The 22,207-nt window shown below is 39.8% G+C and overlaps 1 protein-coding gene across 12 annotated transcripts in view; it reads left to right on the top strand.

Moving 5' to 3' along the window:
* USP25 (ubiquitin specific peptidase 25) overlaps positions 1–22,207 on the top strand; it is a 141,452-nt gene that overhangs the window by 33,935 nt on the left and 85,310 nt on the right. For 11 of the 12 annotated variants that reach the window (XM_037905808.2, XM_037905800.2, XM_043538346.1 and 8 more), the window contains exons 3-5: positions 1,937–2,081; positions 15,254–15,377; positions 20,803–20,965. In XM_037905808.2, the coding sequence (XP_037761736.1) occupies positions 1,937–2,081; positions 15,254–15,377; positions 20,803–20,965 (432 nt within the window). Of the gene's footprint in view, positions 1–1,936; positions 2,082–15,253; positions 15,378–20,802; positions 20,966–22,207 lie in introns of those variants that run through there. The other variant, XM_037905833.1, reaches the window with a different exon arrangement.

Below are 22,207 nucleotides of genomic sequence, written 5' to 3'. Positions count from 1 at the left end.
GGTGGATTTTTAATGAATATCTAACTGATGGGAAGCAGCACGCGCACATGCTGTAAGTTAGCCTCCTGTGATGTCACCGTCTAGCTCTACTAAAGATCTGAACGACATCCTTCAGTGTAAGGAGACAAGACCTAATAATTCCTTATGTGAAAAATAAGTTGGAAACTTTTTTTTTTTTTTTTTTTTTTGTGAGTGGTCAGGCAGAGGGGGTAGTGCTTGGATGTCGTATCCATCTAATCAAAAAAGAGCAGTAAAGGTAGCATCCTGATTCATTCCTATGGCATTTCCCTTTTAGTGGAAAAATGACACAATACCTATTAATGGCTTCTTGTGTAATTTGAAAGAACAAAATTGATATCTGGTTAGATATTAATATCAATTGATGTGTTGGGTGGGGTGTGTTTAAAAAGAAGGAAAATATTCTCTAGCCGTTTCTCAGATCACTGTTAACATCCCTGCTATTTTATGATGCACCAAAAAAAAAAAAAAAATCCTGAGAGGATTATTATATATATATGTAGTGTGTGTGTATATATGTGTGTGTGTGTATGTGTGTGTATGTATATATATATATATTTATTTCCCAATGGTGTTTTTTTACCTTAGAAATATCAGGAGTATGAAGTGTGATCTTCCCTGGTTATGTGTTGGTGGACCTCTTAAGTGTCTGGGCAGATTTTCAGGGAATGAATCTTTAACAAAATATTTATTCAACCAAAATGTTAATTAGGCACTGAATTTGAAGACACTGATGTCAACAAAAACTAAAGCATCTCAGGCCTCATCTGCACAGTTTGTGCACAGTCTGACTGTTGGCTAAGGATTTGCTAGGTGGTGGCTTTTTGTTTTGTTTAAGCTATGTAATTAGTGACTCTACCGTCCCACTGTAGAGTCAAAACAGTTATATCCCTTATAATTTATATATCTTCTTCCCCTTTCCATACTGGAACAGCTGTACTGGCATAAGATACCTCTATGCTAATATAACTGCATCCTCAGGTGGGTTAAATACATTGGTTTAGTTAAAGCAATACAACTTTTCTAACGTAGACAAGACCCTTCAGCAGATTGAATAAGGATCTCTTCCTGTCTTAATTTGTCCTCATTTGCTCTCTTTTGACTCTTGTGATAACATCATTTCACTAGTTCTCCAGGTGTCGTAAATTCTTGCAGAGCAAACAAGACCTGAATTTTTTGGGGAGTGGGGGTGCGGCAGGAGTAGAAACCGCCACGCTTCTTTCCCATAAAACGAAGCAAAATTCCCCTTCCCTCAAGCTTACCTTTCAATTTATTATACAGAAATACACACACAACCTTTTCCTTCCTTCTCCAAGAAAAAAACGAAAGAAGAAAGAAGTGGGGTGGGAGCGGGGGGAGGGAAGGGGCTGCATTTTTAACATCTGTGTGTGTATGTCTGTTACTCCTGGTTAAATTTGGACTAGAGGAAATGTCAACAATAGAATACCTGTAGCCATAAAAATAAAAGGCCAGATCCTCAGGTAGCATAATTTGGCTTAGTTCTGTTGAAGTCAGTGAAGCTAGATGAGCCAAATTACACTAGATGAGAATGTCATCTGAAATTTATAGTTTACAGTGCCTTTTTAACTAATTTCTTCTTTGATGGGTACAACTCTAATGAAGAGTAATTACAGAAGAAACCTGTTGACTGCTCTGTCTTTTGTAATTGGAAGTAGACATTATGCCCACAACATTATTTGATTAGAAACTAGCCAAGTATATAAAATAAAAGTCTGAAAAGTTAAAATGATTTTAGGTTGTGGCTTTCTTACCAGAATTTGATGTGGAAAAAATGAAGTGCAGTTGGTTGTATGACAGTTGAAGTTGATCATAACAAACTCATTCTGGCCTGCTGTTTAAATTTAAAAAAAAAAAAAAAAAAAAAAAGTGAAGTCTCTTTTTCTGTTGACATTTAAAGGACAGCAATGGGAACTTGGAATTAGCGGTGACTTTCCTTACGACAAAGAATGCCAAGGTTCCTCAGCAGGAGGAAGCAACTTACTATCAAACAGCACTTCCTGGCAATGACAGATACATCAGTGTGGGCAGCCAGGCAGACACAAGTAGGTACTTCTTTCTCTGTATAAACTATTTTAAAAGCAAAGAAACTGAGAACTTGGCTGTACAAGATTTACGATCAGTTCTGCTTGTAAATTCCCTAACTTCGCATTTCCTAGGTTTTCAGTTGCTCTTGTTTCTTTCAGCATAAATTTTACTTTCTTCAGTTACTTCTCTTGTTTTTTTGTTTTTTTTAACATGTTCCTTTTTGCTATTAGTTAGAAATTGAACTGGACCTACAACATATTTTTTCCCATTGTTGGGTTCCTGGTTGGGGCATGCCAGTTCAAGAAGGGTAAGTAGCTTTAAAGAGAGGCAAAAATCCACAAACATAGGAGTACTTCAAACGTGAATAAAAATAAATATTAAAGCTATAAATACAATGTTATAGAAGTTACCACATATGCATTTTAAGGACCCTATATTGATAGTCAGTGGTGTCCATGAGGTAACTGATAACAGCAGGTGTTAAGCATGCTTTCTGCCTCTCAGGATTAACTCCCAAGTTTGTTAAGAAGTTGGCAGTTGTCTCTTGAAAAAGATAAACCATTAAAAATGGTTAAGATTGTTTCATACGGGAGGCATTATTTTCTGATTATTCCCTTATTGTGTTGACCTTTTTCTTATGTTAAGAGTGTACAGTGTATTTTCAGTCCTGGAGAGGACACTCGTCTTGCCCCCTTATAAATGCTTTATGTTCACATGTTTCAGCATTTGTTACCTAAAGTAGAAATTATTCTCTAAAGAGATAAGAGAAATAACGTGGAAGAAACAGAGTATATTGAAGGGTGTATAATAGATTTGAGTTCTATCGTAACTTCTGAATTTTCTGTTAATATTGTTTTTGTGTTTCTAATCTCTTCTAAACACAAACCTAAAATTGAAATTTTAAAATTCTTTGCACCAGACCCCCAAGCGGTGGAAATCTGCATACCTTCATTGAAGTCAATGGAATTCTGCTTTAGAAGAGCATGGGCTTTTGCTCTTAGTTTTTATTTCAGGAAGGGGTGGTAACATAAGTAAAGACATTTTGTTCAGGGTTAGGGTTTCATATTATTTTAAGCAGATATTATCCATTAGAAAATCTAGTTTTGTCTCAACAACTTGGAGTTGGAAGAGTAGACTTATATAATTTTAAAGCTTATTTATGTTTTGAAATAACTGAGCTAGTTTAGGTTTTCAGCAGTACAGTGCAGAAAAGTGTATTTCATCTTCTGTGTTTCTGATCTCCCTTCATAAAATTTATCAGATATGCTGTGGAAAATTAGAATTTCCTAAGAATAAATTAAATATCAAAATATTGTGTAACTAAAGTAATTTAGGTCTGGGTAAAGTCAGAAAAGCTTCTGTACCAAAATGGTGCATACTTAACCTATCAGCTTCCTGTATGGATCCAGTATTACATCTGCATACTTTTCTGAGATACAGGAATTTGCTACTGCAATATTTATGACTATGTTATTCCAGAGCAAGTACCGATATGGGATAATGAGTTGGATTCTATTGTTGCTCATGTTTCATTAACTACTCTACTGATGGAAAGAAGTCCAGTTGTAGAGCCACATTCTGCCCTCATTTATACCCCATGTAACCTTACTGGAGACAAGAGGGTTGTATAGGATGTAACAGAGGGTATAATCTGGCCCACAGAATGCACGAAATAGAGCACATTATGAATTTGAAATCCATGTTTAATTTGCAGCACTGATCATTAGAAAAAATAAATATTTATGGCTGTGAAACTGATTAAATATTGAAAGATAATCTAGAAGTAAGAACCATTGTGGAGTAAAAACACTGACATTTTGGAGACTGACGTCCCTATGTTATCTGCTGCTGACTGTTCAAGTTCATTGGCATCAAAGCTAGAGAGCCCTTAATTCCTTGCAGGCTAGCTTTAGGTCACAGAATGAATGTATTTGGGAGTCTCATCCTAGTTTATTTCTGTACATGAGAAAACCACTAAACAATTCAGCCTACTTTGGCTGTCTCTGATGAAGAGAAATCCCTGACTGGGATAGCAGAACTCTTGCATATCAGAAGAGAGGAGACTTTGCAGAACTTTGAGAAACTTTGTAAGCTACATTATTCTCTGCTCAGTCCATTCTCTGCTGATAAGTACCTTTATCGCATCCACTAAATTTGTTCAGTTTTTTTATAAATAGAAAAAGCTCAAAACAAATCACCAGGACAATCTGTTGCAATCAGAGTATGTTGGGGGTGGGGGTGGGAATAGGACAGTGGTTGATTTGAGAGGCGAATGGAAGCAAATGTGGGTTAAGACAAAATACGAAAACACAATAACATGATTACTTTAACCTTCATCATTCCATTCCATGAAGAGGGATGTTGATGCCACTTAAATCTGCAACACTGTGTAAAACTGATGAGTGTCTTGCCATTTAAATGTGTTGAACCCCATTATATACCCCACCAAGGTGTAATTATCTCAAGATAAACTCATCCACATCATGCCTTATTGCTTCATCATCGACATTCATTTGAAATTTTAAGATGTCATGAGTCATCTAGATGCAGAGTGCTATAGTTTCTCAGCCATCCAGACTGGGGATAAGAGGTCAATAGATAAATACCGGAAACTCAGTCCCTTACCAGGGAACAAAAAATATCCGTTTGTTGAGGCTTTTGAGTGCATGCCAAGCAAAAAGGCATTGTTGGCTTATTCTTGAGGTTATTGGCTTAACTGGATCTATACTAAGTAAGCATCTTTCAATAGCAAAGAATAAAATATCTGCTTGAGCCACCAAGTACATTATCCAGCACGGAAGGAAGTGTTAGGAAACTGAAGTTCCTCAAGAGTAGTAGGTTTTCTGTCCCGACCCTGTTTATAGCAAATTATTGGCTTGTCGACAATTGGAAAAGCTATTAATTGAATGTTCGATTGTTAAGATTTTAAAACCATGACTAGTTAATGAAAATAAAGAACCTTTCCACTCCTACCTCCCACAATGCTTTATATTTCATAAATTTGATAATTTACTACTTAACCGAAATTAATTCAGTATTAAACACAAAGGCCACATTATCACAGAAGTCTTAATACAGCCTTCACTTGTGCATGTCCCAACACCTGCATGTGCAGTTTTCTAGCACCAACAGCTGCATATACAGTTGATTTGATCCCCTATATGTGCAAGTGGTAGTTGTCGGTTTGTGTGTATGCAAATAGAAACCATAGCATGAAAACTTGTTAAATGTTGGGGTTGTTGCAATACACCTGTACAAAAATTCTGATCTAGAGGTTTTGGCTGTCATGTGGATCCCAGGCATTACAAAAGAGACCTGGCAGTTTTTTGCAGAAGGAGCACTGCGCCTATAACAAACAACACACAAACCTAGAGAAGTACAGAAGTGTTAAATAATGCTGTGCCATTATAGAGCACTTGAAGCACTTTCTACCTGAAGTTCAGTCCTTTTAGTAGCATGATTTAAAACAGCTCACCTCAATTTATTTTTGTCTGGGGATGTTAGTCAGGATTGTTACATTGTTAAACATAGTATTTATTTTCTCCTTTTTATTTGAGAAACTTAAAGAATCCAGGGCTAGAGGAGGAAGAAGCAGTGAAAGGGGGAGAAATTCATTTTCGAAAAATATTGTCTTTGGGTCAAACCTCAGCCAAGCCTGACAGAAATCACCACACGCCCCTCTGTTCTAAAGTAAAGGAATTTCACCCCCTCATGCCACTAAAATTGTATCAAATTCAAGTCCTGAAATATTTCATGTATAGAAATTATTCTTCTCTATAACTCTTAAGCTCCTCTGGTAGAGACAATCTTATGAGTGTCAAAGTCCCTTGTACATTTATGGAACTATATTAACTAAAGCAGAGGTGGGCAAACTACGGCCCATGGGCCCCTCCTGCCTTGCCCCTGAGCTCCTGGCCCTGGAGGCGAGTCCCTGGCCCTCCCCTGCTGTTCCCCTTTTCCTGCAGCCTCAGCTCACTGCTCACCGGCGCAATACTCTGGGCAGCGGGGCTGCGAGCTGCTGGGGCAGTGCAGCTGCAGAGCCTGGCCTGACTCGGCTCCAGCCGTGTGGCGCGACTGTAGCGCTGCCAGCCACCGGTGCTCCAGGTAGCGCGGTAAGGGGGCAGGGAACGGGGGGGTTGGATAGAGGGCAGGGGAGTTCGGGGGAGGGGGCGGGGATATGCATAGGGGTCTGGGCGGTCAGAGGGTGGGTAACAGGGGTTGAATGGGGGCAGGGGTCCTGGGGGGGCAGTCAGGAAGGAGGGGGGGTTGGATGGGGCAGCGGGGGGCAGTCAGGGGACAGGGAGCGGGGCGGGAGGGGAGGTGGATGGGGCAGGGATCCGGGGGGGCAGTCAGGAATGAGAGGAGGGGTTGGATGGGGCAGCGGGGGGCAGTCAGGGGACAGGGAGCAGTGGGGGAGGGGGCAGGGGTCCTGGGGGCCTCTCAGAGAACTGGGCAGGTTGGATGGGGCAGCTGTCCCAGGGGCAGCTGTCAGGGGGCGAGAAGCGGGGAGGGGGGGCATGTGATATGGGGTGGGGGCTGGGCCACACCTGGCTTTTTGGGGAAGCACAACCTCCCCTAACTGGCCCTCCATACAATTTCCAAAACCTGATGCAAGTTATGATGATCACTGCTGGAAGGGGATTGATATTGTTAGTTTAAGAGCCAGAGTAAAACTTAGAAGGGAAAATGGGAGAGACTGCTGATTTACCCTCAGGCCAAAAAGTTTGCCCGCCCCTGAACTAGAGGGTCACAGGCTTTGTTGCTTCTATAGGCTGAGCTCCCTGCACACACTTAGGGGCTCCTTGCATTCCTCTTTTTTCCCATAAACTACATGTGTGCCAAACTCTTCTCCCTCTCTATTTCAGGGACCCCCTGCAAGTCCACTGCTTTGTTGTCATGCCAACGGCTGTATGTCTCTTGATTCCTCCCTCTGGCACATGCCATGGGCTCTCCCACCCAATACCATTGCTCTCATTCTCTCCCTGTGTTGGGCTCAGTGTTCACCACCATTTACCCATATCCTTCCACCATTCTTGCTTATTTTCTTTCTGTTTGGAAGATGAGTCATTCTGGATGTCAAAATTTAAACTATATTGGGATGATGGGATGGACTGAGATGAGGATTGGCATTACGCTGGATGGTGTTTGTGGTTGCCATCAATTGGTTCTTTGATCTGTAGACAACAGTAAAGCTGTTAGAAGGTGCTGAGTCTGCAAACTGGATCCCAGAGGCTCCTCATTCACCTATTTCCCACTTCTGGTTTTCTGATTTTCATCAAAATCAATAGGGTACTGCCCATTGGTGCTCACAACATTCCCTGGAATTGTGGAATTGATTGGATGCGACATTCAAAAGGTAACACTTTAAGAACAAAGAAATCCCATGAAGTTGAGTCTAGGACAGTGGTGGTCAAATTACGGCCCAGGGGCCGCATCTGGTCCTGATGTTTTAATCCGGCCCTTGAGCTCCTGCTGGGGAGCAGGATCTGGGGCTTGCCATGCTCTGGCGCTCCAGCCGGGGAGTAGGGTTGGGGCTTGTCCCGGTCTGCACGGCTCCTGGAAGCAGCGCATGTCCCCCCCTCTGGCTCCTATGCATAGGGGCAGCCAGGGGGCTCTGCATGCTGCCCAAGCACTGACCACGCAGCTCCCATTGGCTGGGAACTGCGGCCAATGGGAGCTGCTGGGGCGGTGCCTGCAGATGGGGCAGCGCCTCTGTGGAGGAGCCAGATGGGGGACATGCTGCTGCTTCTGGGAGCCACTTGAGGTAAGCGTGGCCCGGAGCCTGCACCTCTGAGCCCTCCCATGCGCCTGCCCCAGCCCTGATCCCCCTCCTACCCTTGAACCCCTCGGCCCCAGTCCGGAGCACCCTCCTGCAGCCCCCAGCCCCTCATCCCTAGCTCGCACTCTCGAGCCCGCACAAGAAACTCCCTGAAAAAGCACAAGATCAAATCCGCACAGACACACCCCTGGAACCCCGACCTGGGATATTCTATCTACTACCCAAGATCCATAAACCTGGAAATCCTGGGCGCCCCAGCATCTCAGGCATTGGCACCCTGACAGCAGGATTGTCTGGCTATGTAGACTCCCTTCTCAGGCCCTACGCTACCAGCACTCCCAGCTACCTTCAAGACACCACTGACTTCCTGAGGAAACTACAATCCATCCTTGATCTTCCTGATAACACCATCCTGGCCACTACATCTATGGATGTAGAAGCCCTCTACACCAACATTCCACACAAAGATGGACTACAAGCCGTCAAGAACACTATCCCCGATAATGTCACGGCTAACCTGGTGGCTGAACTTTGTGACTTTGTCCTTACCCATAACTATTTTACATTTGGGGACAATGTATACCTTCAAATCAGCGGCACTGCTATGGGTACCCGCATGGCCCCACAGTATGCCAACATTTTTATGGCTGACTTAGAACAACGCTTCCTCAGCTCTCGTCCCCTAACGCCCCTACTCTACTTGCGCTATATTGATGACATCTTCATCATCTGGACCCATGGCAAAGAAGCCCTTGAGGAATTCCACCATGATTTCAACAATTTCCATCCCACATCAACCTCAGCCTGGTCCAGTCCACACAAGAGATCCACTTCCTGGACACTACAATGCTCATAAACGATGGTCACATAAACTCCACCCTATACCGGAAACCGACTGACCGCTATTCCTACCTACGTGCCTCCAGCTTTCACCCTGACCACACCAGACGATCCATCGTCTACAGCCAAGCTCTGCGATACAACCGCATTTGCTCCAACCCTTCAGACAGACAAACACCTACAAGATCTCTATCAAGCATTCTTACAACTACAATACCCACCTGCGGAAGTGAAGAAACAGGTTGATAGAGCCAGAAGAGTTCCCAGAAGTCACCTACTACAGGACAGGCCCAACAAAGAAAATAACAGAACGCCAGTAGCTGTCACCTTCAGCCCCCAACTAAAACCCCTCCAACGCATTATTAAGGATCTACAACCTATCCTGAAGGATGACCCAACGCGCTCTCAAATCTTGGGAGACAGGCCAGTCCTTGCCTACAGACAGCCCCCCAGCCTGAAGCAAATACTCACCAGCAACCACATACCACACAACAGAACCACTAACCCAGGAACCTGTCCTTGCAACAAAGCCCGTTGCCAACTGTGCCCACATATGTATTCAGGGGACACCATCACAGGGCCTAATAACATCAGCCACACTATCAGAGGCTCGTTCACCTGCAATGTGATATATGCCATCATGTGCCAGCAATGCCCCTGTGCCATGTACATGGTCAAACTGGACAGTCTCTACATAAAAGAATAAATGGACACAAATCAGATGTCAAGAATTATAACATTCATAAACCAGTCGGAGAACACTTCAATCTCTCTGGTCACGCGATTACAGACATGAAAGTTGCGATATTACAACAAAAAAACTTCAAAACCAGACTCCAGCGAGAGACTGTTGAATTGGAATTCATTTGCAAATTGGATACTGTTAACTTAGGCTTGAATAGAGACTGGGAGTGGCTAAGTCATTATGCAAGGTAACCTGTTTCCCCTTTTTTCCTACACTCCCCCTCAGATGTTCTTGTTAAACCCTGGATTTGTGCTGGAAATGGCCCACCTTGATTATCATACACAATGTAAGGAGAGTGATCACTTTAGATAAGCTATTACCAACAGGAGAGTGGATTTGTTGGGGGGGGGAAGAAAACCTGGATTTGTGCTGGAAATGGCCCAACTTGATTATCATACACATTGTAAGGAGAGTGATCAGTTTAGATAAGCTAATACCAGCAAGAGAGTGGGGTGGGGGGAGGTATTTTTTCATGCTTTGTGTGTATAAAAAGATCTTCTACACTTTCCACAGTATGCATCCGATGAAGTGAGCTGTAGCTCATGAAAGCTTATGCTCAAATAAATTGGTTAGTCTCTAAAATGCCACAAGTACTCCCTTTTCTTTTTGCGAATACAGACTAACACGGCTGTTACTCTGAAACCTTTCATAGCCTGCTCACTCTTCCAGGTTCCTCCCATTTGCTTTTTCTTTTCAGCGCCATTGATTTCACTTCACAAATCTTTGACATTAAGAACTCAAATAATGCAATAATTGTCTCTTAAAAACACAAAACTTGTTAAACTAGAGTATGAATAGTTTATTTTAAATGTGATGGGAACTTCCTGAATAAGCAAACTGAGTATATGAGTTGGAAAAAAATGGACCAGTCGTGTGGTTATTAGCATAAGTGAAATGTTTTCACTTATTAAGGGAAGGTTTCGAACACTGGACCTTGGGCATCACAGATACACCCTGTTGCCTAGATTAAAAAACAAAACAAAACCAAAAACTATATCAAGAGCAAGTTCCAGCAGAAGTTCCACTTTTCATCTTTGTACACTAATCGTGACTAGAGGTCACTAGTGTACCCAGCTAGACCTTTTAAAGATCATGTCCCCTTCCTCCTCATTCAAAACTAATCTTTCTGAACAGCAGATATAGCATTCTTGAGTCTGACTCAAACTGATGTTTCAATGCCATTGGCATAACTCTGAGGAGCTGCTTTGCTTATTAACAAAATTAAGAGGTGATTTTATTGTGGGACAAAACAACAGCATCCTATTTGGCTGCAAAGTTTGAGAATAAATTCAGTGCTTCTTACAGGGTTGTTTGTAAGGGGTTGGTCCAAAGGTGACTTGATTATGGTGTATAAATACCTTCATGGGGAGAAAACACTGTGTTCTAATGGGTTCTTTAATCTAGCAGAGAGAGGTATAACAGGAACCAATGGCTGGAATTTAAAACCCGACAAATTGAAATCAGAAATAAAACATATTTTTCACAGTGAGAGTGAATAACTATTGGAACAAACTACCAAGTGAAGTGTTGGATTCTTTATCTCTTGAAATATTCAGATCAAGACTGGATGCTATTCTGGAAGATATGCTTTAGTCAAACACAAGTTAGTAGGGCCAAATCTGGAGTAACTGGGTGAAATTCTACATATGGCCTGTGTTATATGGGTCAGACCAGATGATCTAATGGTCTCTTCTACTTTAAAATCTATGAATCAATAGTAATCCAGACAAGGGTGACCAGATGTCCCGATTTTGGGATCTTTTTCTTATGTAGCTCCTATAAACCCCACCCCCCGTCCTGATTTTTCACACTTGCTGTCTGGTCACCCTAATCCAGACACAAGCCCTCACTATAGGTATTTCAGTTCAGAAACTTTAGCTCCAAAATCTAAATTCCTACTTAATCATTCAAAGGATCAGCTTTTAAAATGAGTAGGTTCATCATGTTCCAGTAGAAGTCGCTATTCAATAACCACAAGCCACTGGTTCTGTGTTGCAGCACTCCGTAAACTCCAAGATCCACGGAACGTCATAGATCAAAGGAACAATCAGCCAACGTAACTAATGATTATACAAAATTCAAAGTTAGCTACCTTGGGCCCTTTCATTTTCAAGGTATTGCACCAAAAGACTTCAGTCCACTTAAGAATTAACTAGCTACAAAATATTAATCCAATTTTTTTAAAAAAACAAGATTGTTTGAATTTTTCTTGGGAGGACACCATGCATGCTTGGAGCATCAGGAATCGTTATATAGAGAACAATCAGAACAGATGTCCTCGAAGTACATTAGAAAAGGAAGTTTAGGTAACATCAGTTTTTAACTATGGGTTCTGCTGTTCCCATTTAAATATCCAGTGACCCAAATTAGTTACAATGACTGTGTATATGATGAGAGATAAGTAATAGGTAATAACTGCTTGTTTAGAGAAAAATGCATACGAACCCATGAGATGTGAGTACAGTTTATAAAAGAAAATCATATAGCACCTGAGCTAAAGCCTTTTGAAACCAATTGGAGCATTTCTGTTGACATCAGTGGGCTTGGGATCAGGCACCTTATAAAGTAAAGCTGTTTGGTGATGTGTAATTACATGTCATCTTTAAAAATACTTTTTACTACCAAAATTTTTAGAAACAAAGCGTAGATGGGGATTCTCCTTTTTGTTTTTATACTATATGATCAACTTCTGTTCTTAGTACACCAATTAACAGTAAATTTTTGTGATGTCGTTCTTAGCATTTAGGCTAATAGTACATGTTAGTACACATTTAAAATATTAAAAAATATGCTTTCCATAAACCAGAAAAAAGGAAAAAATACAATTTTGGCAAAGTGTCAGTTGACTTTGACCTTGAAATATTTTGGCAGCCTTTGCTTTTTTTAGCAGTGGGAACTTATGTCTGGACTCAATGGAGGGTAGTTTGCACTGATAAAAGTACTGTGTGTTGTCTTAGATGCTATTTGTGTGTGTGCGTGTGTGTGTGCGTGTGCGCGCGCGTGTGCGCGTGCGCAGAGAAAATGAGATTTCCAAGTTTATATTTTTCACTTTAAATATTGACTCTTCTAATTTTTGTATAAGATGCAGATAACTCAAAGATTTTCTTATCAACCCCAATGAAAAAGGAATGGCTGTAGAAGCCTCCACCTCTCCAAAGAAGTGACTAACATAATCCTACATTCATCTAATTAATGGGGATGCCCATTTATTCGAACCTGCTTTCCTCCAATATACCCCAAACTAACCTTTCACCATCCTTTATCAGTTGTGATCACTACCAGCACTCTGCAACTGGAAATATAGGAAACTTCCATTGAGATTGCAGGGTTGCTAAGTGACTACCAGCAAATGGGTGGGAAATGCAGAACGACAGATAATTATAAATTGTAGACCTGTAACTTCATTAAATGGTTTTGGCGATGATAGAAACTAAAATTGTTACTTTTTAAATTTTTTTGAATAACAAGTGAATCAGAGCTGTAAATCAATATGCTGCCCATTGGATAACACTCCCAACTGCTTCACTGCTGGCCTCTTCTTTGCAATTTTTATTAATGTATTTTTTTTATCTACAATCAGTGAAGTGTTCCTACTCCAGCTCTGAATGGCCAAATCTCTCAGTTTGCAGGTGTGGTACCATATTTGTAAATTGCCAGGTTTTTTGTCTGAATTGGCATGTACAGAATCCTAAAATCCATAATGCGTCAAGTGTTAGCTTCCTTATCAGCTGAGTGTATCATTTCATAATGTATTTAGCCCCCTCTGGAGTGAGATTTACAATCCTGAGACTCTAAATGTTCTTTAAAAAAAAACAATTCAGGAACCGTTTCCAAGCATCACAAAGATACTTAAAGTAAAACGAGTTACTTTGCTGTTATTCTTGCTATTGTTTATTACTAGAGTGCTATAGTTAAGTATATTGCTTTACAGGTAAGAAGACATGGTTGCTGACCCTAAGGGCCCAATATCTAAATTAAACTGAATTTCAACCAAATAACACAGACCTTGGTGGAAGCTGGTGAGGAGGAATGCACTGGGAGAAGGGCCAGTGCTCTGTCTAATTTCTGAAGATATGAGAAAAGAACTGTCGTTTTGATATCAACAATCCTTCCTTAGCTGTCACTTCTATTTGGTATTGGTGTGTAGCTATGGAAATGATTGTAAGATCACACATTCAGTGTATTATTTTGATTCAACAGAAAGTATCCACAGCTATATAAGACTGGGAAAATAATGGATACTGACTCCACCGCAGGCCAATCTATCAGGGGAAGGCTAAAAAGAGAAGCTCTTGGGAATGAGTTACGAAGGCTAGGCAGTGAAAGGGGAAATGTAAACAAATTGCCTCACCTCTTTTCCTCTGAAACTCCCAAGTTTGTAGCTCTCCATTCTGTCACCCACCTCCCATCTGCTTTTAACATTGCTTTTAGGCTGGAGTAACCCCTGGCATAGCTGCTTTGTTTGACTTTGCTCTGGCTCTTAAGAACAGGAAAGAAAGTGAAAATGGCACTGTAATGACTCTGGGTTTGACATCACAGAGATACACATATAAGGGTCATCTTTGTACAATATAATACGTTCCTTCCTTCTTTCCTGTGCCCCCCTTCCCGCTGCCTTGCAGAGTGGGATTTTCAGCCATGGAAAGTCTGATACCTTCTGTCCTTCTAGCAGTCTTGCACAGCTGGCCGTCATTCCCATTAGCCTGTCTGCTCTGGGAAGAGTTTCTCTGCTTGACTGGAATGCATAATTTAGCAGTGGGGGGCCGCTAGAGAGAATATACTTCCTCTTCTGAGTAAAGAAGAGTTTCTACTGCTACATACAGTAGGTTGGGAAGCTTACATAAGTTATGTTTGCTGGCAGCCGATAAATTTTTTTTTTTTTTTTTTGGTGGGGTCTGCGGTTGTAGGGAAAGTAAGAAATAGGCCCCTAACGTTTTTATTCATTTGGTAAAAGAAAAGAGGCTGGATGGATTGCCAAAGTGGGGACTCTTATTTTGTATTTCAATATCTGATAATTTTTCTTTGTTTTTGGAAATTGAATGTTGTCCTGGATGCTTCTACTAATCAGACTGAAGGAAATTCAACATGTTTAGTTTCAAACTAAAAATGTGTGAGAGGGAGAATGGGAGGAAAAAGGGAGGGAAGGGAAGATTTAGCCTAATAATGTGCTGACTCCTCGCTTAGGTCTTAATCCTGCAAATGCCTGTGTATGTAATTACCTTACCTACATCACTAATCTAATTTTGTGTGTGTGTACAATATACACACAAGCATTTGCAGGACTGGGCTTTTGTCTGTGTTTTGGGGACATTCAGCACACATTGCTCCATATGCGATAATAGTGACTGTTCTCTTTGAAGATAGCCTTTAAGGAAAATCTGTTTTCATCAAATGTAATTTGGAAAAAGCAGTATCTTGGCCTTGATAAAGACAGTTACAACACTGAACTTAAAAGCAGTAGTAGAGAAGGGACTTTGCAGGAAGCTATAGGTTTGCAGAACCAGTCCTACATTGATGGGTAACTTGATGGAGACCACCTGGGAAACAGGAAGACTTTGGAAAAAGGAAAAATGCTCTTTGTAGAGCATTAGTTACAAAGGAGCAAGTGTTGTGTTTTTCTTCCTTCTTTTAATGATCAAGTAGGAGAGGGAGTAGGTAGTGAAGACGTTAAGATTAGTGGTGGAAAGCAAGCCAAAAGAAGTGAATTTTGAGGAGGAATTTGAACGTGGTTTAGCAGTCCACGCTGGTTTTATGTCCTCTACAGTAAGATTTATTTTTCATTCTGTTTCACTTTTAATTTTGAGAAAGATAGTTTTGCTTTTCAGATGTGATTGATCTCACTGGAGATGATAAAGATGATCTTCAGAGGGCAATTGCCTTGAGTTTGGAGGAATCAAACAGGGCATTCAGGGAGACTGGAATAACAGATGAGGAGCAAGCCATTAGCAGGTAAACAAACAACTTACATAAAGCAGAAATAAAATTTTAAAATAATCAGAGATTGGCCTGTGTTGATTTTTTTTTCTTCCCCCTTCTATCTAATAAAGAAGAACTTGTTAATTTTCATCTGTTGTGCTGCTGATACGTCTGGCTTCAGGAGTGTTGGTTTACTGCACTGTACACTTTCTGTTGAAAAACCAGCCCTCTATTTTTAGGGTAGAAATTAATAGTATATTTCATGGCTGCACATTTGCTTAAATACCTAGGACCAGTTTGGAAGGAGAGACCTTTGATCAATTTTTTCTCAAATCAAACCTAAAACTGAAAGACATTTCTATGGTGTATTTGGGAAAGAGTTGAAAAGCAAAATATGGTTAAGAAGCTAACCACTACTTCGTATGCTTGCAATGTTCATTATTACAATAACACTTTCTCACTTCTGTGACAGAAAAGCATAATTTTGTTAGTGTTCTTAAATTTTAGCAGAAACAAGAGCTACCACATTACAGGTGGCAACATGCTTTTTGTTACAAGACTTGTTTCTGTTTTAGAGGGTCAGAATTCTGAAAAACATTCACATTTTGGACTGAAATTTTCTAGACCTGGTTTTGCCAAAGGTGGAAGGGTGGGAGAAGGTTTGGTGGTGTGGTTTTTTTGGTTTAACTTTTTAGCAAAAATTTTTTAAATGGGAACATAAATTGTGACCTCTTTTGTGAACAGCAGTAGAGCTGAAATGACAGAGTCTTGAAAGTTGCAGTTAGCTGTGGATATAGTTCTCACTGAAAGCTATGCATGGCTTTTCTCTGGAGGAAAGTAGCTTTGATTTGACCCAAGTTATGAGTGTTTGAAAGTGAGATACTGCCCACTTGCAATAGTTATTTGGTAATCTTGTTAAGTGTGCACCCAACTTGGGGGTGTGCTGTGCATTCCTGTGGTTCCCACAGAAAGTTAAGCTGCTCTAGCTGTTGCTTTATTCTTCAGAATGGCCCTTTACCCTAAGTCTGAGATGAGTTGGAGCTTGGAGATCCACCACAACAACTGTTCTGCTTAGCACATTGTGTTTAGCAAAGTCAGGGATATAATGAAAAGGCTTCCTCTCTGAAGTGTAATTTCCCACCTTTCCCTACAATATTTTTCTTTGAAAAATAGAAGCTGTGTTAATTGCAAAAGTAAACATGCCCATTAAAGAGAGCCTTCCAGCTGTGTGGGAAGAACTATTTAGTGACTAGTCCTCTCATTATTAGACTAGTATAAAATGTCTTACATTCCTTAGGAAGACAGGAGGGGCTGAGACAAGAGCAAGATTTGCACCTGGTAGTTACTTAATGTGGCTGGTGATATTGTTCTTCAGGTTTCAGTTTATGTATATTCTGTCATAATTTGTACTAAAATAGTAATTTATGAGAAGACCGCTAAAGCTGTTTTTCTCTAATTTCATATGAGAAGTTCAGCTCTTGTGAACTTTTAGTTAGACTGTTTTCATAATTGTGTCTGAAGGTTAGGTGCATCTTGCAGGACGACTTCCTTTTTTTGTTCTTTGCTTTGGCCTCTATTCAGGACCTTTTCTTTTGCTTTTGAAGGGTCTTCTACATTTAGACCTTTTTCTTTTTACCCATAGTCCCTTTTCCACACTACAAAGATTGCCAAAAGTGGCCTTTTTAATCTTCTGATCTACAAGTAAATACTGCAAATGTGTTTTAGTATTTTTCTCTGGTGGCAGAAACTAGCAAACCAATATGCCATTTTATTTGTATCACACATACAAGAAGCGTATAGGATCTCTCTGGTCAATCATATACAGCCCCACCAAAATAAAATAAATAGTGTTTGTTTATACTGGCAACATGCTTATCTTTTAATTATAGATGTGTGTATTCATGTAATATTAAATTTGAATCACAAGTCAAATACAGAAATTTTGACACTTAAGGTTTACAGAAATAGTATGGTCAATTTATGACAGGATTTTAGGTTTTGTTTTTTATATGTATAGAAAGCCTAACACAAATAGGTTTATTTTCTCCTTGGATGCTAACATTCATTCCTTTGCTGTTTGTTGGCAGCTTTGCTCTGTTCTGAAAACCAGAAAGTGAAACTGATTTAAAAAAAAAAATGGAAACAAGGTCAAAAGCAGTAGTCTGCCTTTGTTTATTAGGCTAAGGGAAGGCAAAAGTCAAATACAAACTGGAGTGGCAAGAAAGAAAACTGGAAAAAATCAGTTTTAATAATTGAAGGATATATATATGTATCTTTTAATTTGGTATCCTCACTATGGGGAAGATTTTCAAAGGCACAAATGACAGGTGCCAAATGAGTTTGCTAGGGATGGAGTTAAGGTTTCTATGGGAACATTATGAATTTATTGATTTGTGTGATCACTATATTCATGAAACATTATAGTAGTTTTGGTTTTTTTGCATTAAATTGATATTTTTTAGGACTGGTCAGTTCGAGGTTATTGAGAGAAGTGCAACCCAGATGGCCATGCTTGCACACAAACTGTTACCATTGAGGAATATTGATTCTGTTATTTTAAAAATGTCTTTTTTCTTCCTGGCTGAATCTCTCCATAAAGCATTTAAGTCCAGTGCATTAACATGACAACGCTCACCCAGTTGTTTTCTCTCTCACATTCCTGCAATATAGGTTTTGATTTTATAGGACATATGATAGCAACTCCATTGTGGTCCACAAATTGTTTGGCCATAGCTGCCTCTAAGGAAGAAGCAAGCCTAGAGTATCCAGAACTCAGTCACCTGTCCCGATACTAAAATGATCCAAATATACTGCTCTTCGAATATTAATGACCTTAAGATTTCTCAGCCCACTAATGTGTTCTGTTATCAAACAGGCAGCTGTCCTTACTAGAATTTCTATAACTTACTTCCTCATCTGCTATATCATTTAAAAATTGATGGTTTCAAACAAAGTGTAAATATGAGTAAAATAATTAGGATTGTAATAATATGAGCAAGTAAATAACTACCATATTTAATGGCAATGGTAGAAAGGGATAGGGTCATTCTAGATATCAAGCTCTTTAACTCTAGAAAGTATTTCCAAATAGGGTCCAATATTTTGTCCCTTTCCCAGACAGAATGCCCACTGACGATAGTAGGACTTCTGGTTGGCTAAAGAGTACCCAAAGGTCCCTTTACTTGTTAAAACTAAGAAGGTCCTTTTTTCTACACGGTGAGTCATGTCTAAAAATGCATCAAGAGATTCATGGATTGATGCATGTCTTGGTCTTGCTCTTCCAGTTAAATAATAACTTTTCTGGTTGTTGGCACCATTCTTGGGAGCCATTTTCAGTTCCATATGCTGTGTTTTTGAAGAGGGTTGATGATACCCAGAGCCAGAAGTAAGACATCCTCCTCCCAATTATCTTGACGATCACTTCCACATGTCAAAGACAATGTGTGAGAGAGATTCTTTCTCATAAGTCCCACAGCATATTACGTATATGAGAATGGCCTCGTATCAGGCTTCCTTTGCTTAACCTTTGGCAGCAATTTCAAGATGACAGTTGGGAGGCTGAGAGGGTCCAGTATATCGCATCAAGTAATTTATGTTGAATAGCTGTTTTACTGAGCCATAACTGGTTCTTGCACACTCTAATTAAGGTTGTTGAGAACTATTTCCTTGTCAAAAACCGATTAAGGAATTAGAAAGCTAACTTTCATACTGTGACATGAATTTGTTGAGGCTGATGTTTGAGTCTCGGGTTATTGACTATAAAAGCACTGTAATCTGAGGGCAGATAGTGTTAGGCCTAATCCTCTCTCAGCAGATGATTCATTTCTAAGTAGGAAAAATTGCCACAAGGCTAGTGAAAGCCAGCTTTAGTAATAAAGCTTTATCTAAACTGAGCTAAGAAAGATCTATAGGTGATCAAATTGATGAACCCTCTACTATTAAAGGAAGAGAGAACTCTAAAAAGAAAAATCGTTAAAAATGAACTGAATACATAAATGGTACTGGTCTTTGGCTAAACCTATGGTGTCAGAACTATTGTAAGTAGGTTAAAAGATCAGGGGATGCCAGTTTCGCTCACCTGTGCCAGGGAATGGATCCCCGTAGTTGGGCAGGTGTCAGAATTCCATTTCTCTGCCTGGGGTTTCTGCCTGGGCAGACCAGTCTTACAGTCCAGCTGGAGCTCTGTATGAACCCTGCGTGCAAAGGCTGCTTAGGAAATTCACAGTAGGGTACTCTGACTGCCCTTTTCTTGGCTGGGCTGAGCAGATCTCTCTCAAACTGTATTACACATTCTGACAATTGTTGACCAAAATCAGTTGTAAACCAGAGTTTAGGTTGTACTTGCTGTTCAATAAATTGTTTTAAATTGATGTGATAGTTGCTTTGAAGTCCTCTTTAATGCCACCATCAAATAGCTGATCTTCTCCCAAAGTGTAGCTGTCTCCTAACACTGTCAAAGAAATGCCAGTGATGGGGGAAGCAAATTTAAAAAAAAAAAAAAATGTTCCTTTATCTTTCAGGTTTTCTCAAGAGGCAATACTGATTTTTTGCTAATATGGGAAGTAATTTGTTTTAGTTAATAGCCAAATTAAAAGGTAAAATGCCTGCCCTACAGTGCCCTATATAGCAAGATCTGAGTGATTTGAACTCAGTGGGGTTCATGAGCTTTTGCTCCAGCTTTTGTTATGCTTCTGTATATGTGATGAATTCCTTGCATCTGAACAGTACATTTCTTACAAGGAATGTAGTAAAGTCTTGAATATGCCAACTACTCTGTGTGGGAGCAGTTTAAGATTTTCTGGGTAGAGGAGCGGGTTTTTCCTAATCCCACAAGGTACACTTGAGCTACATAAGGCAATGAATCCACTGCACAGGATGTCGAAATGGGGATCCAGAAACATGGATTCCATTATCTGCTTGTCATTGGTATGCTGCATGATCTTGAGTGAGCTAGATAAATTTCCTTCATTACAGTTTCTCATCAGTAAAATGGTGGTGATATTCTTTATAAAGCACAGTGATATGTATGGATGAAAAATGACTACTGGCAGATTCTCAAACTACTTCTGTTTCCCACTTTGTTGTTGTCCACCTAAACAATTAGGACCCAGTTTTAAGATTGGTCTTTGACTTTTTAAAATTAATTTCCTTTATTTAGTGGAATTAAAAGTCATGAAAGCTTACTCCATTCATAAGCCTGACTATGTAATGCCATTTATTGTGGAAAATCAGCTACAGTACTGCATCTGCAAATAAAGTACCATCTTATTTTCCAAGGTGCATTGTGGCACATTTAAAAAAAAAAAAGGTGTTTGAGTCAAGAATAAATCTGACAAGTTACCAAATGATTAGTTATTATTTCTGTATGGATATTTGAAGGTGTGACTACATATTATACCGTTATCTTACTGTTGTTGTTTTACTTTTAATTTTTTCATTTCTCTTTCTGCTTTCTAAGAGTTCTAGAAGCCAGTATAGCAGAAAATAAAGCAAGTTTGAAAAGGACACATCCAGAAGTATGGAGTGATTCTCCAAACCCCTATGATCGAAAAAGGCAAGACAGTTGTCCAGTTGGATTAAAGAATGTTGGCAACACATGCTGGTTTAGTGCTGTTATTCAGGTAAGTGCGTTTGCTGATTAGCTGTACTTTCTCTTGTAATATAATTTGTATAAAACTAACTGGCGATGATGGACAGTATCTAAACTTACTTTCCCTCTCTATCCTTAAAGGTAAGGAATGAGATATAGTTAAGCATTATATGTTTACCATAAGCCTATAAATGTTCATACTGGTTTTAGTGCGGTATGTATAGTGAATTACTGATCTGATTTGGATACGTGAGGTGTCAAAGTAAGTCACAAAACTTGTTAATGATGAAGGGCGTGATTTTTTTCAAAGGTGATAAGGACCTGTAGCTCACACTTACTATTTTGGCAGCTTCTGGTGCTCAAAGTATTTGAAAATCAAGGAATAAATATTTTAAATAAAATGTTATGTGCAAATGACTTAGAGGTGGGAGGAGGAGAGTGGCTGGCTAACCTTTGTGGTTGTAGTGCTACTGATTTAGGATGTTGCAATCCCACCACCCGACAATGGACTGTTTGTAGGGTAGCCACAAAGTTGGGGTAAGAGGCAGAGATAAAATCTTTGGAAGAGAGGAAAAAAGGCCAGTGTAGCTGTAGTCATTCTGTCTTAAATTAGTCTGGCTAGCCCAGCTAATATACGTATACTGTGGTACTGGGTAAACTGTTTGTTTGTACAGCTGTTATGAAGACTTAATTATTCGTTTGGCATAATTATGTATGCAAAATGTTTTTCACTTTGCAACAAGTTGACAAGAATTCAAGTGCCTTGATCAGGAAATGAGATTTTTGCTCATTTGGTTTTAACTCCAAAAAGCAGTAAAAGCAGTTTTCAGTAGCCAGAATTGGTATACCAGGTTTAAATTTTGAGTGGAATCATTTAGAGTAAGCTATTAAGAAATAGGTTAAATATCTGAAGTAAATTAGACTGTAGATAATTTCTCAAGGGAAGTAAAATCTCATCACTGAAAATGATCAAGGCAAGATTAGAATAGGAGTGAATTGTATTTCTGTAGAAATCCGTCAGTTCTATCCTGTGGTGATTCAAGAAGATGGACTACGTGACGTAAAAGACCTTTTGCTAGTTTAAATAATCTTGAATCTATACAGGAAGGGCCAAATTTTGCCATCCATACTCATTGTAATACCTTACTCCTCGAGCAGTCCTGCTCAGTTCAGAACTATTTGAGAAGTAAAGTACTACTCAAGGTGAATAAGTATACCGCAGCATGTCTCTGAACTAATAAAATGTTGTGTTAGACTCATATCAGATATTCTT

Source organism: Chelonia mydas, chromosome 1 (assembly GCF_015237465.2).
Source record: "Chelonia mydas isolate rCheMyd1 chromosome 1, rCheMyd1.pri.v2, whole genome shotgun sequence".
Classification (NCBI taxonomy): domain Eukaryota; kingdom Metazoa; phylum Chordata; order Testudines; family Cheloniidae; genus Chelonia; species Chelonia mydas.
Note: the sequence above shows the minus strand (reverse complement) of the source record. Positions and strands in the feature narration are given on the sequence as shown.